This window comes from Pelobates fuscus, chromosome 2 (genome assembly GCF_036172605.1).
Source record: "Pelobates fuscus isolate aPelFus1 chromosome 2, aPelFus1.pri, whole genome shotgun sequence".
NCBI lineage: Eukaryota > Metazoa > Chordata > Amphibia > Anura > Pelobatidae > Pelobates > Pelobates fuscus.
The window spans coordinates 180,863,200-180,877,424 of record NC_086318.1 but is presented as its reverse complement, the minus strand read 5'-3'; the positions used below and the strand labels follow the sequence as shown (position 1 = coordinate 180,877,424).

Genomic DNA, 14,225 nt, shown 5'->3' with positions numbered 1-14,225 from the left:
ATGGAGTATAGGTAACAATAATACCGAAAGAACCGACTTCGGTTATTTAACATACTATAATCCAATATGGGTCGGTGGAGTGTCCGTAACAAGAACTATAGCTCCCTACAGCCTTTCTCATGTAAACACTGTATTTTCTGTGAAAATACAGTGTTTACATTGAAAGCTAGGAACACCTCTAGTTGCAGTCACTCAGACTGCCATCAGAGGGACTTCCGAGTTGATGGATGCGTAATTCGCATCCATCCACTCAGATATGATGTCAGCAGAGCACAGGGCAGCACTGTGCACAAGCTTCCTGTCTCCCAGAGGCTGTCAGCAGCAGCGCGTGGGAGTCGGCTGGAGCTGACAGGCTGAAGGCAGGAGGATGCAGAGATCTCCTGACTTCAAACTGTAAGTACACTTATTTTAAAAATCTAGATTGAGTGTGAGAGAGCGTGTGAGTGAGAGACAGTGAGTGTGAGAGACTGTAAGTGTGGGAGAAACTGGGTGTGTGCGAGAGACTGAGTGTGTGAGAGAGACTGAGTGAGAGAGACTGTGAGTGTGGGTTAGTGACTGAGTGTGTGTGTTAGTGAGTGATTGTGAGTGTGGGCTGGTGAGTGAGTGATTGAGTGTGGGCGGGTGACTGAGTGATTGTGAGTTGGGGTGAGTGTGGGTTGGCGAGTGAGTGTGGGTTAGTGAGTGAGTGATTGTGAGTGTGGGCGGGTGACTGAGTGTGGGTTAGTGAGTGATTGTGAGTGTGGGTTAGTGAGTGAGTGTGGGTTAGTGAGTGAGTGTGGGGTGAAGGGGTTCTTGGAAACAGAAATTAGGACATGAGTGTGACACAATGAAGGAGAGTGAGTGTGACATGGTTTGAAGAGAGAGTGTTACAGGGTGAGAGATATGCATTACATAATTAAGGGATTAATGTGATATGGTGAATGTAGCATGCTTGGGGCGTGAGTATCACAGGGTTGGGGTGAATGTGGCATGGTTTGAGAAGTGAGTGCTACAGGGCAAGGGGGGATGAATGTGACATGATTAAGGGGGGTTAATTGAGAGGGCAAGTGTGACAGAATTAGAGGCGTTATTGTGACAGGTTGAGTGTGGAAAGGTTAGGGGACTGTGACAGGTTTAGAGGTGCTAATGTGACAGAGTGAGTGTGGAAAGGTTGGGGGTGAGAGAGCTGGGGATGAGTGTGGCACGGTTAGAGGAGGGAGTGTGTCAGGATGAGGGGAGGTAGGCGTGACAGGATTGGAGTTTTTTTTGACAGGGTGATTGTGACAGGGTGAATGTCAATGAGTAGAGTGTTATAGGGCTGGGAGGTGAATGTGACAGTGCGAGAAAAGGTGAGTGTGACAGGATTAGGGGAATTCTTGTTACAGGGTAAGTGCTGCATGATTGGTTGGGGTGAGTGTGACTGAATCAGATGGAGTTAATATAAGTGTGTGAGGGTGACAGTATGTGTGGGTATGGTAGCAGTGTCTGGGGGGGGGTCAGTGTGTCTTAGGGGTAACAGAGTGTTAGGAGGGGGGTGCCATAATGTGTGGGGGGTAACAATGTGTACGGAGTGGGGTGCCAGAGTGTAGAGGGGTGACCTTGTGTATGGAGGGGGGTGTCAGAGTGCAGAGGAGAGTGACAGGGTGTATGGAGGGTGGTGCTAGAGTGTATCGAGAAGACTGCCAGAGTGTGGAGGGGTGACAGTGTGTATAGAGGGGGGTGCCCGTGTGTGCAGAGAGTGGTGCCCGTTATGACAAACTGCCATTTGCCACTGGGCATTGGAGAGGATGCGACTATGGCCCTGGGATGTATTGCCCTTTGAGAACTACATTTGGGCATAATAGATTTTTGTATGCTGTTCCTGGCCCTTTAAATGCTTTGGAGCAGGGTTACAACTTTAAAAACTGGCACTTCGAATGCAGTCAAAGGGACGAAGATGTTGAAGTGGCCGCCATTCGACAAACAAACACGTGGCGGTGTCCATTTTAACTTATTCGAACGCGGTCAGCGGTGTGTGCAGCCAAATCTATGGAACTGTTTCCAGCTACCCAACTGCACGAACACCGCTGACCCGTACCTACTTTGACACCGCGGCTGGAGACTAAGTCCCGTTCGAAGATTCGAACGCTCGTTCGAATGGGACTTAAGTCATTTTCTTGTTGTAAAATAGACCGACCGCACAGCCCAAATCCATGGAACTGTTTTGGGCATGAAAATGTGTTTGCGGTCGGTCATAAAGGACTTCCAGCTAACTCTTTAACCCCTGTATGGAATTGGCTGAATTTTGGATATGTGTGTAAGTAAAGTATGCTGATTATTAATATGTGTTTTTTTATGAAGATTGAATGTATAGTTTTAAAGTTAGAAAAATGTATAAAAATGTATAAGTTTTAGCTTGGAGATAATTGAATAGATACAGTAAGAAACTCAATTATCTCCCAAGCAGAGGAAAGGGAATATGTGGGATGTAACCGATATGTGATTGGTTAATGCCTAATTGCCTGTGGGCGTCTCCCTTGCAGGGGAGCACTGCATAAAAGCAGAGTACCTGCCATTAAACATCAGTTCTACTTTACCCTCAATCTAGAGTCCTGTCTCTTATTGGGGGAATCGCTATATCACTACAAGGGATTGCTATGCTCCGCCCCAGGGAGACGAAGGTGGCGTCCTTCCTCCACAATGGCAGTGTGAGTTACAGGGAGCCGAAGGTGCCGTCCTTCCTCCCCAGCGGCAGTGTGTGGTACAGGGAGTCTAAGGTGCCGTCCTTCCTCCCCAGCGGAGGTGTGTGGTACAGGGAGCCGAAGGTGCTGTCCTTCCTCCCCAGCGGCAGTGTGAAGTCCAGGGGGCCGAAGGTGTCATCCTTCCCCCCCCCCAGCAGCAGTGTGTCCTACAGGGAGCAGAGACAGTTGGTCTCTCTCTCCAGCAGCAGGACAATGTTATGAGAGTGGAGACAGGCGGTCTCCCTCTCTAGCGGCAGCCTGTGTTTCAGGGAGAGGAGCACAGCACCCTCCCTCCCCAGCGGCAGCTTACCCTAACAAGGGGAGACACCAATCTCCCAGACGGTGCAGATGGGACCGTGGTCTCTGTGCCTGACCTACAGGGATGCTGGACAGCCTGTCTAGATCCCCAACTACCCTCACAGGGACAACAGGAGGAGGGGGTAAGTACGAATTCCCCTCCCTCGCTAACTCCTAACTTGGCCCCAGGGTTAACAGAGGAGATGTTAACCCCCACTGACTCCCATGTTCCCCTGGCTACTGAGCTGGACTATGTTCCCAGCACCCCAGCAGAAGAGCTGGCAGCTGGGCAGAGTGCAGTCGGCCTCTGCCCTACCAACCCCCTTGTTACAGGACTGGCTTGCACTCCCTTCACCCCAGCAGAAGCGCTGCCATCAGGGCAGAGCGCCGCTGGCCTCTGCCCCTCAAGTCCCCACAGCGTGTTTGTTACGGTTACTCCCAGGCTAGCTGGAAGCTGGACCGCTTGGATAGTCTGGATCCCAGCTTGGAGAGAGAGAGAAGCCGCTTTAGCTCGATATCCAGACGGATCCTGCAAGTATAGAACAATCCCACTAGCTATTTTACAGCTAGGATACTCTTTCCCCCACAAAACAAGTCGAGGCTGCGATTTGAAGGTCAAACAAGAACTGGGTTTAATGGCACACAGGGATCGATATTTATGCAAAACTCAGGTCCAGGGACAGCCCCCTCTGGACCTGATGGGATACAGGGATAACACAATAGATCAATAGACCAATGAGAATGCAATGTATCATTTGAATTTGCTACTGCCCAGCTTGAAGATAATGAATCCAACGGTTAGGGGAATACAATTCTCTCCAAGCGCCTAAAACCCACGTTTATTTTACACATAGAAAACAGATTAAAAATACATAACTCTAACATTTTAATATATACTTCGGTACTTTCACCATTCATTTTGTAACTCTGGTCCGGGTTTACTAGTTCACCGAATAGCGCCCCAAATTCACGAACCATATACTGGATTTCGTCGTGGTAAAGTCTGTTCGTATATTTGGTCGCAGGCTTGAGATGGCGGCCATGTTTTTGGGTGCAACAATAGGCAGCGAGACCTCGGCGTCAACTCATGGAACTAATAACGGCCAGAGTTGTGCACGAATCACCGGTCTCTGCCTGGATGTCGTCGCTGTTCGGGATACGAATTTAGCCCGCCGTGAAGGGGGCACTTAACCTGCAGTTAACCGCAACATTCCACATTCTAATTGAGGCCACACGCCGGGTTGAAGGTTGACCTCGTTCGTGACCCTTTCGGTAGTTTAACCATCGGGAGATAAGGCACGAACGGATATATCCTGGGGCCGTCAATTAGCCTGCGGTTAACCGCAACTCCCTGGGTGATCAATTGGTGGCACACTCTCCCAGCAAGGTGGTTGACCGTTCGGTAGTTTGAGAGGTGACCGGGGTTAAGTGGCGGCACACGCCAGGAGCCGGGTGGTCTGTTGTTTGTTTAACGAACCGGGGTATATAATCCATTCGGGAGAGGGTGCAGAATTCAAGTCCCGAAACCATAGCATCACAAAAGAGCCAACATAATCTGTGTTTGTAACAGTATTGTAACAGTGCTCCCTTTTTGTGGAACACTCTGGCAGACACCGTCTGACCCCTTTTCGGGGCAGACTAAGGCTGTCCAGACCGCTGGTTATGCTGGGCTGAGGTCTGTTTGTCTGGACAACCCGTCGGCGTTGCCATTCTGTTTCCCAGGTCAGTAGGTAATGGTGAAGTTAAAAGGTTGTAGCGACAGACTCCACCGTAACAGTCTGCCATTGTCCCCAGAGACCCGGTTTAGCCACACCAACGGGTTATGGTCTGTAACCAGAGTGAACTCTTGTCCATACAAATAGGGAGTCAATTTCTTTAGTGCCCACACCAGAGCCAAACACTCCTTTTCTACCGCGGCATAGCTGACTTCGCATGGCAGGAGCTTACGACTGATGTAGGCAACTGGGTGCTCCCCTCCGTCTTCACCTACTTGGCTGAGGACAGCTCCCAGCCCGAACATGGAAGCGTCTGTATGGACGATAAAATGTTTGTTAAGGGCTGGGGCTGCCAAGACAGGAGCGTTAACAAGAGCATCTTTGAGAGCCTGAAAAGCCATTTCACAGTGGGGAGACCACAGGACCTGTCGGGGTAAGTTTTTCTTGGTCTGGTCAGTCAAGGGTTTGGCAAGTGTGCTGTAGTCGGGCACGAACCGTCTGTAGTACCCTGCAGTGCCCAGGAAGGCTAGGACCTGGGTCTTAGTGATGGGGTGGGCCAATTGGCAACGGCTTCTATCTTCCCACACCCCACCCGGTGACCCAGGTACTATACCTCGGCCATCCCGAAGTGGCATTTTTCTGGCTTCAGAGTCAGGCCGCCGGCCCGGAACTGATCCAGAACCATTCCTACATGAGCTAAGTGGTCCTCCCAGGACTCACTGTGAATCACTATGTCATCCAGATATGCGCAAGCAAAACTCTGGAAGCCATCCAGGAGCCTATCCACCAAGCGCTGGAAGGTAGCTGGGGCATTCTTCATACCGAACGGCATTACCTTAAAATGGTATAAGCCGAATGGGGTGACGAATGCCGACTTGGGGATAGCCTCCTGGGCCAGAGGAATCTGCCAGTAACCCTTGCAGAGGTCAATGGTGGTTAAATAATTTCCCCTGGTTATTCGATCAAGTAGCTCATCTACCCTGGGCATAGGGTAAGCGTCCGTCACTGTCTTTTCATTGAGCCTCCGATAGTCCACACAAAACCGGGTAGTCCCATCTTTCTTGGGCACCAGGACCACTGGGGAGGCCCATGGACTATCGGAGGGCTCAATTACCCTGAGTTGGAGCATCTCATCGATCTCTTTCTTCATTTCTGCCCTAACTGCCTCGGGAATTCGGTAAGGAGCCTGGCGTAGGGGTGCTTGTCCCGGGGTATCCACCTGGTGGGTGGTTAAGGTAGTGTACCCCGGCTTCTGGGAAAAAGTGGGGCTTTTGGACTGCAGGAGCTGGTTAAGCTGCTCCCTTTCAGTGGGGCTAAGTCGGTCCCCTATCTTGACCTGAGTTGCTATGTCTGAGTGCATATGGCTGTCACATTCTCTGGTCGCTCAAAGTATTCCTTGAGCATATTTACATGGAACGTCTTTCTAAGATTGCTGTCATGGCAGCTAGCTATCACATAAGTGGTGTCTCCCCTCTTCTCTACTACTTGGTACGGACCCTGCCAAGACGCTTGTAGTTTGTCAGTATTAACTGGCTTAAGCCCTTTTGCCCTTTGGTAAAGATTCTCTTTCGTGCCCCCCGATCGTACCATACCTTCTGTCTTCTCTGGGCCGACTGCAGGTTAGCCTGCACGGATTTGGCTAAGTGCTCCATTCGGTCCCGGAGTTCCAGCATGTACGGTACAATGGGGACACCGTCAATCTTCATCTCTCCCTCCCAGTGCTCTCGGATCAGGTTTAGGGGTCCTCGCACCTTCCGTCCGTAGAGCAACTCGAAGGGAGAGAACCCTGTTGTTTCCTGGGGTACCTCCCGATAAGCAAATAGGAGGTGCGGCAGAAAACGTACCCAGTCTCTGTACTCCTGGGTAAACATTTTGAGCATTTGTTTGAGGGTCTCGTTGAACCTCTCACAAAGCCCGTTCGTCTGGGGGTGATATGGGGAGCTCAGGAGGGACTTAATTTTGCAGACCTGCTAGAGCTGCTGAGTCAATTCGGCAGTAAATTGGGTGCCTCGGTCGGACAGGATTTATTTTGGAAATCCTACCCGAGAGAACACCTGAACCAGCGCATTCGCTACCGTATCCGCTTCGATGTTGGATAGGGCTACGGCTTCCGGGTACCTGGTAGCGTAGTCCACTACGGTAAGAATGTAGCGCTTACCGGAGGGACTAGGGGTAGCCAGTGGCCCTACTAAGTCGATGGCAACCCTGCTGAAGGGTTCCTCTACAATGGGCATATTTACAAGGTGGGCTTTAGGGTGATCGCCTCTCCTCCCTAATCGCTGACACACATCGCATGTATTACAATGAGTTCGGACATCAGCGAGTACACCTGGCCAAAAGAACGTGTGGGTGATGCGGTGTAGTGTGCGGGTTACAGCTAGGTGACCTGCCAATGGGATGTCGTGTCCTATCTTGAGTATTTCTCGACGGTATTTGTGGGGTACTACCAGCTGTCGCCTATGTTGCCCTTTTTTCTCCGTCAAGCGATATAGCTTCCCTTTTTCCCATAAAAAGGTTTCATTGTCTAGCCCGCCCCCTCCGGTCTCTGCTCGTTCCCGGTATTTTTGTAATGTCGGGTCGGTCTTAGACTCTGTCTCAAAAGCATCTGGGGTGTCCCAGGGTATGGGACCTAAAGGGTCAGTCCAGGTCGGGGTATGTATTACCTGTGTCTCCCGCACTGGTGAGGGATCTCGCTCCGTCCGGGCTTGTGCTTGAGTAGTCACCGGATTCGCCTCATTGTTGTATACTGGAGCATAGGCAGAAGTCATGGGGCCCAAATCGTTGCCCAGTAGTACTTCTGCAGGCAAATTATCCATTATGCCCACGTTCACGGCCCCTTTCCCCGCTCCCCAATCGAGATGTACTTTAGCGGTCGGAATTTTGTACACATCCCCCCTCGCCACTCTAACGGCCACAGTCTGTCCTGATTGCTTGTGCTCCGGGACCAAATGGCTCTGGACCAGCGTAATGGTAGCCCCTGTGTTTCTTAGACCCTCAGTAGATCGACCCTCGAGCCATACCTTCTGCCGATGGTGCTGGCGGTTATCCAAAGCAGCATATACAGGATCTGCTTCGTGGAGTGGTCCCAAATATTCCTCCATAGGGGCCTCTTGGCAGGACGAGATGACCCAGGAGGGTAATTATAATTCCGGGTGGTCTGGTGTGCATTAAGAGGGCAGCTTGCCATGAGGTGTCCTGGCTGCTTGCATCGGTAGCACGTTGGTCTGGGACGGTCAGAGGGGTTGTTACTGGGTGGTCCTGAGTACCGTACAGGCCCCGCGGGTACCGGAGCTCGGAATTCGTTGTGGGGGGACGTAAGTGTCCTTGTGTTCGACTCGTGCCAGGGATCGGTAGTTTGCGGGTTCGTGTAGAGTCGTAATGCTCATCAGCCAATTTTGCTGCTTCTTCTAGGGTAGCAGGTCGTCTGTTTTGCAGCCATTCCTTTCCCTGTTGCTCCATGCCGTTATAAAAATGTTCTAGTAGGAATTGTAAAATTTCCTCACTGGTCACGGCTTTACTTCCGTTCATCCAGTGATTTGCCGCTCTCCGCATTTGGTACGCCCATTCCATATGCGTATCATTGGGCTTCTTCTTTGTGCTACGAAATTGTCGGCGATATGTGTCAGGAGTTACAGCGTACCGCCGCAATAGTGTGTCTTTGACCAGCGCATACTGGGTTACTTCCTCAGTGCTCAGAGTCCGGAACGCTTCCAGTGCTCGCCCGGATAGTTTCCCAGACAATATCGTGGGCCACTCTCTGTTGGGGATCTGGTGCAGTGCGCATTGCCTTTCGAAGTCCGCCAAATATTCGTCGATTCCTGTCTCGTTCTCCAGGAAGGGTCTAAAAGCCACATAGGGTATCTTTGGTCTCCCGGTGTTTTCTACAGGAACGATTACCTGAGGCGCTTCGGCGTTGCGGTGTGCGGTCACTAGGCTGAGCTCGTGGGCTCTAGCTTTCCGTATGTCCTCGTCCGCTTCTGCCATCAGTTGCTGCACCAGTTCCATAGAAGGGTTCGGCCCATATAGTGAGAGCCTCTCCCGAACAATCCTGGTCTTTTCGTCACTACTCGTGGTCGGGGTTTCTGCCATAGTGAAGCTCTGTTCAAGTTCGGTTAATTATGCGATCAGCTCCCTTCTCGGACGGTTGCTGGCGTTCCCCCCTCGGCTTTCGAGTAAATCCTTTAGGGTCGTACGTTTCAATTTGTCGTAAGCACTCTCCATCCATGCAGTATCTCTCCTAGGAATTCCAGGACAATCCCGCCGCTGCCACCAAATGTTACGGTTACTCCCAGGCTAGCTGGAAGCTGGACCACTTGGATAGTCTGGATCCCAGCTTGGAGAGAGAGAGAAGACGCTTTAGCTCAATATCCAGAAGGATCCTGCCAGTGTAGAACAATCCCACTAGCTATGTTATAGCTAGGATACTCTTTCCCCTACAAAACGAGTCGCGGCTGCGATTTGAGGGTCAAACAAGAACTGGGTTTAATGGCACACAGGGATCGATATTTATGCAAAATCTCAGGTCCAGGGACAGCCCCCTCTGGACCTGATGGGATACAGGGATAACACAATAGATCAACCAATGAGAATGCCATGTATCATTTGAATTTGCTACCGCCCAGCTTGGAGATAATGAATCCAACGGTTAGGGTAATACAATTATCTCCAAGCGCCTAAAACTTTTATTTTACACATAGAAAACAAATTAAAAATACATAACTCTAACATTTTAATATATACTTCTGTGCTTTCACCATTCATTTTGTAGCTCTGGTCCGGGTGTACTAATTCACCGAATAGCGCCCCAAACTCACGAACCATATGCTGGATTTCGTCATGGTAAAGTCTGTTCATATATTTGGTCGCAGGCTTGAGATGGCGGCCATGTTTTTGGGTGCAACAATAGGCAGCGAGACCTCGGCGTCAACTCATGGAACTAATAACGGCCAGAGTTGTGCACGAATCCCCGCTCTCTGCCTGGATGTCGCCGCTGTTTGGGATACGAATTTAGCCTGCCGTGAAGGGGGCACTTAACCTGCGGTTAACCGCAACATTCCACATTCTAATTGAAGCCATACGCCGGGTTGAAGGTGGTCCCCGTTCGTGACCCTTTCGGTAGTTTAACCATCGGGAGATAAGGCACAAACGGATATATCCTGGGGCCGTCAATTAGCCTGCGGTTAACCGCAAACCGCAACTCCCAGGGTGATCAATTGGTGGCGCACTCTCCCAGCCGGGTGGTTGACCGCTCGGTAGTTTGAGAGGTGACCGGGGTTAAGTGGGTTAAGTGGCGGCACACGCCAGGAGCTGGGTGGTCTGTTGTTCGTTTAACGAACCGGGGTATATAATCCATTCGGGAGAGGGTGCAGAATTCAAGTACCGAAGCCATAGCATCACAAAAGAGCCAACATAATCCGTGTTTGTAACAGTTTTGTAACAATGTTGCTTCATCACCACAGAGAAATACCCAGGTGCAGTAACTGTTTGTTGTGGGCGGGCTGCTCTTGCACTTTGTTGTTGTGGGGGGGCTGCTCTGGCACTGGTTTATTGTGGGTTGGTGGATCAACTAACATAGGCACTGACCGACAGAAGGTCAGGTGCCTGGTTAGTCTCCCCCCCAAAGGGGAGATATGTGACAAACTGCCATTTGCCACTGGGCATTGGAGAGGACTGATCACTAGCCTCCTGCCCTGCGACTATGGCCCTGGGATGTATTGCCCTTTGAGAACTACATTTGGGCATAATGGATTTTTGTATGCTGTTCCTGGCCCTTTAAATGCTTTGGAGCAGGGTTACAACTTTTAAACTGGCACTTCGAATGCAGTCAAAGTGCCGAAGTAGTCGAAGTGCCGAAGTTGTCGAAGTGGCCGCCATTCGACAAACGAACACGTGGCGGCGGCCATTTTAACTTATTCGAACGCGTTCAGCGGTGTGTGCAGCCAAATCTATGGAACTGTTTCCGGCTACCCACGAACACCGCTGACCCGTACCTACTTCGACACCGCTGCTGGAGACTAAGTCCTGTTCGAAGATTTGAAACGCTCGTTCGAATGGGACTTAGTCATTTTCTCGGTGTAAAATAGACCGACCGCACAGCCCAAATCCATGGAACTGTTTTGGGCAGGAAAATGTGCTTGCGGTCGGTAACTCTTTAACCCCTGGATGGAATTGGCTAAATTTTGGACATGTTTGTAAGTAAAGTGTGCTGATTAATAAAATGTGACTTTTATTAATATTGGATGTATAGTTTTGGAGTTATAAAAATGTATCAGTTTTAGCTTGGAAATAATTGAGTAGATACAGTAAGAAACTCAATTATCTCCCAAGCAGAGGGGAGGAAATATGTTGGATGTAACCGATATTTGATTGGTTAATACCTAATTGCCAGTGGGTGTCTCCCTTGCAGGGGAGCGCTGCACAAAAGCAGAATACCTGCCATTAAACATCAGTTCTACTTCACCCTCAATCTAGAGTCCTGTCTCTTATTGGGGGAATTGCTATATCACTACAAGAGATTGCTATGCTCTGCATACTCCCTTAGCTAATCACTACTAAGCTCTTTTAAGAGCTTGTTCCTGCTTCACTCCTTGGAGGAGAGGTTCACCCACTGGAACCTGGAGCCTTGTCGTAGGTCCAGGGTGGGTAGGAGACGGCGAGACCCTAACCAAGCTGCGGCGGTTCGTGGGGTCTGTGGTGGTTGTGGTGTCTGGCGGAGCGCTTGGAGCCCTCTGTAAGCGCTAGGAGCATCCTTCAACGGAGGTACCCAGACGAAAATAGTGTGAGAAGGGGTGACAGGGTGAGAGGTGGGTGACATAGATTGAGAGGGGGTGACAGGGAGAGGCGGTTGAAATTTACCTGGTGGTCCAGTGGGCTCCCTCTGTCCCTGGTGGTCAGGTGGGCTCTCCGGCATCCGGCAGAGCTGCAGACCACATGGCAAATGTGTCACAATCTCCAGTCAGAGCGTTGTCATGGTAACCCACGGCAAAGCTCTGATTGGCTGGAGATCGTGAGACACTTCAGTCTGCCGCTCACACCCGGCGGAGCTGCAGACTGAAGGCTGGTTCTCCCCCAGGGCAGACCAAGCGGAGGGGCCTCGCACCCTGCGGCATAAAGGGCAAGACGCCGGGCCCCCTCTTGTGTCGGGTCTTCAGTCATAGACCGAGAACCCAACAGTTCAGCCTGCCCTAAGGCAATTTAGGCAGCGGTGAGGCCCCTGACAGAGCGAGGCCTTAGGCAGCCGCCTCAATTGCCTAATTAGAGAGCCGCCTCTGTTTAGTAGATTTCTTAAATAATGCCTTACGATATGGTTAATGCCTACCACCAGCACACGACAGCAGCAACTCAGCACAGCTGCCATAACAAGACCCAAACGACAGCCAATATATTTGAAACTCTCCTCCCCCCATTCCCCCAGTCTGCCTTAAGCGCACACAGGACGAAGCTGAAAACAAACGGAGACACAGACGGGTATAACCCAATAGCTAAGTAAATACACTGACAGCCGAAGAGACTTACAAATCATAATAGCGACAGAGGAAGCAAGAGGCCAGCTCTTTGAGCTACGAAGCAGTCTAGCAGTCCACAGCCATACTTAAAGGACCACTATAGTGCCAGGAAAACATACTCGTTTTCCTGGCACTATAGTGCCCTGAGGGTGCCTCCACCCTCAGGGTCCCCCTCCCGCCTGGCTCTGGGGAGAGGAAAGGGGTTAAAACTTACCTTTCTCCAGCGCCGGGCGGGGAGCTCTTCTCCTCCGATCCTCCTCCTCTCCTCCCATTCGGCTGAATGCGCATGCGCGGCAAGAGCTGCTCGCGCATTCAGCCGGTCTCATAGGAAAGCATTATCAAGCTGAAGTGGTCTGGGTGCCTAGAGTGGTCCTTTAAGACATAGCACACACTAGACGTGCACACTAGACTGTGACACCCATCACGCATCAGAACCTACTCAATTGTATATCAATAACACATAAAATATTAGCTGACCTGATACACCAGCGATGTTACCTTAAGTTAAATACCAGAGTTAGCTGTTTAACCCTCTACTGTTTACTACTTAAACTAACCTTAAAAATTGTGCCAGACCTATCTGGTACCTATATGTCCAAATGTTTACAATACGGTGGAGGATTGCCTTTGGGGTACCTCACAACCATCTGTTATAAGCTTCTGCACTACAAAAAAATTAAATAAAATAAAAAAAGAAGTAAGTTACATATAAAAAGAATTGTAATTTTGTATCAAGAAGATTTTATTCTCTCACCTTAAGCCCTTCATAGTAGCTTCCAGTATTCATTTGTGAAATATTCTTAAATATAGGATGTTCTTTCAAACAGGCAGACTTGAGAATGTTATCTATAGTATTATTCACTATCTGAGCTGCAGCTGAAATTTCATCCATTTTTAGTTTCAGTTTCTCCACTACATCTTTTAGTCTTCTACGACTTTCACGAGATGGACTCGGTGTCTCTGGGCTCTTTCTCGGATTTGTTTGGGGTTGTGATGCCATGTCTGTAGATACCTTGCTACTCTTTCTTTGAGTGATGAATGGTTTTGCCCCACTATCTTCAAATTTAGGAGAATCAGTAGACTCCTTGGTGGTCTTCTTTCTGCTGTGTGTCAGTGGTATTGTTCCCACTGCCCTAGTTTCAGATGACGCTTTAGTGTCTTCCTTTTTATGTTTCCCTTGCTTCTTGTCACCTGATTCTGCTTTAGCACTGGGTTGTCTCTTTCCATTTACTGGTTTGCCCCGGTTTAAATGGATATCCCGAGGCTTGTCGTCTCCTTCTTCCTTGCTAATAGACTCATTCTTTTCTCTGCTTTGCTTGTCTGACCTGGTTGTACTTTTTTTTCCTGTCAAAGGTTTCTCTGGGTCAGTACTAGATGAACTGCCCTTCATTCCTCTTCCAGAATTCCCTTCTGCCATTTCGCGCCTGATTTGCCCTAAAACCTGAAAGATACATTTATAGCATTTCAGTCAGCAGAAATCCCTCCCCATATACAGTCAGAACAAGGAAGTTATAATGAAACGAAACTTAAATTCTACTGCATAAACACTTAACCACCTCCCTGCCTGGTTGTGATATATCTTGTTGAAGGATTCTAGCATGGGATAGAAAGTTTTCAAGTTTTGTTTAAATGTTAATTAGCATAGAGGAGAGTGAAATACTGCTGAAAAATACTACTATTGTGTTTTATCTGTATTTTAAGTCACCATAACTATTCTCAGTCTTCGACCACTGCCCGTACTGTTCCCTCACCCACCTTCACTACCCTCAACTACTAACCCCGCATACTATGCCATCACTCCACTAATCCCACTATCCTCAGCCATTCACCCTCAACTTCTGTCACTCCCCACTATCAACTGCCACCCCCACTATCCTTAGCCACTCTCACTGCTCTAATTATCCCTATACCCTCAGCCTAAAGCTAATGCCCCCGAAAAATAGTCAGTTGCCTAAATAAAATCTTACATGCTGATGACTTTATTGCAATCTTTTCATTTTTTTGTTCAT

The 14,225-nt window shown here is 49.6% G+C and overlaps 1 protein-coding gene across 1 annotated transcript in view; it reads right to left on the bottom strand.

Moving 5' to 3' along the window:
* LOC134586243 (cyclic GMP-AMP synthase-like) overlaps positions 1 to 13,633 on the bottom strand; it is an 89,207-nt gene extending 75,574 nt beyond the window's left edge. The window contains exon 1 of the mRNA XM_063441736.1: positions 12,971 to 13,633. Coding sequence (XP_063297806.1) covers positions 12,971 to 13,633 — 663 coding nt within the window. The remainder of the gene's footprint in view (positions 1 to 12,970) is intronic.
* Between the last annotated feature and the right edge of the window lie 592 nt (positions 13,634 to 14,225).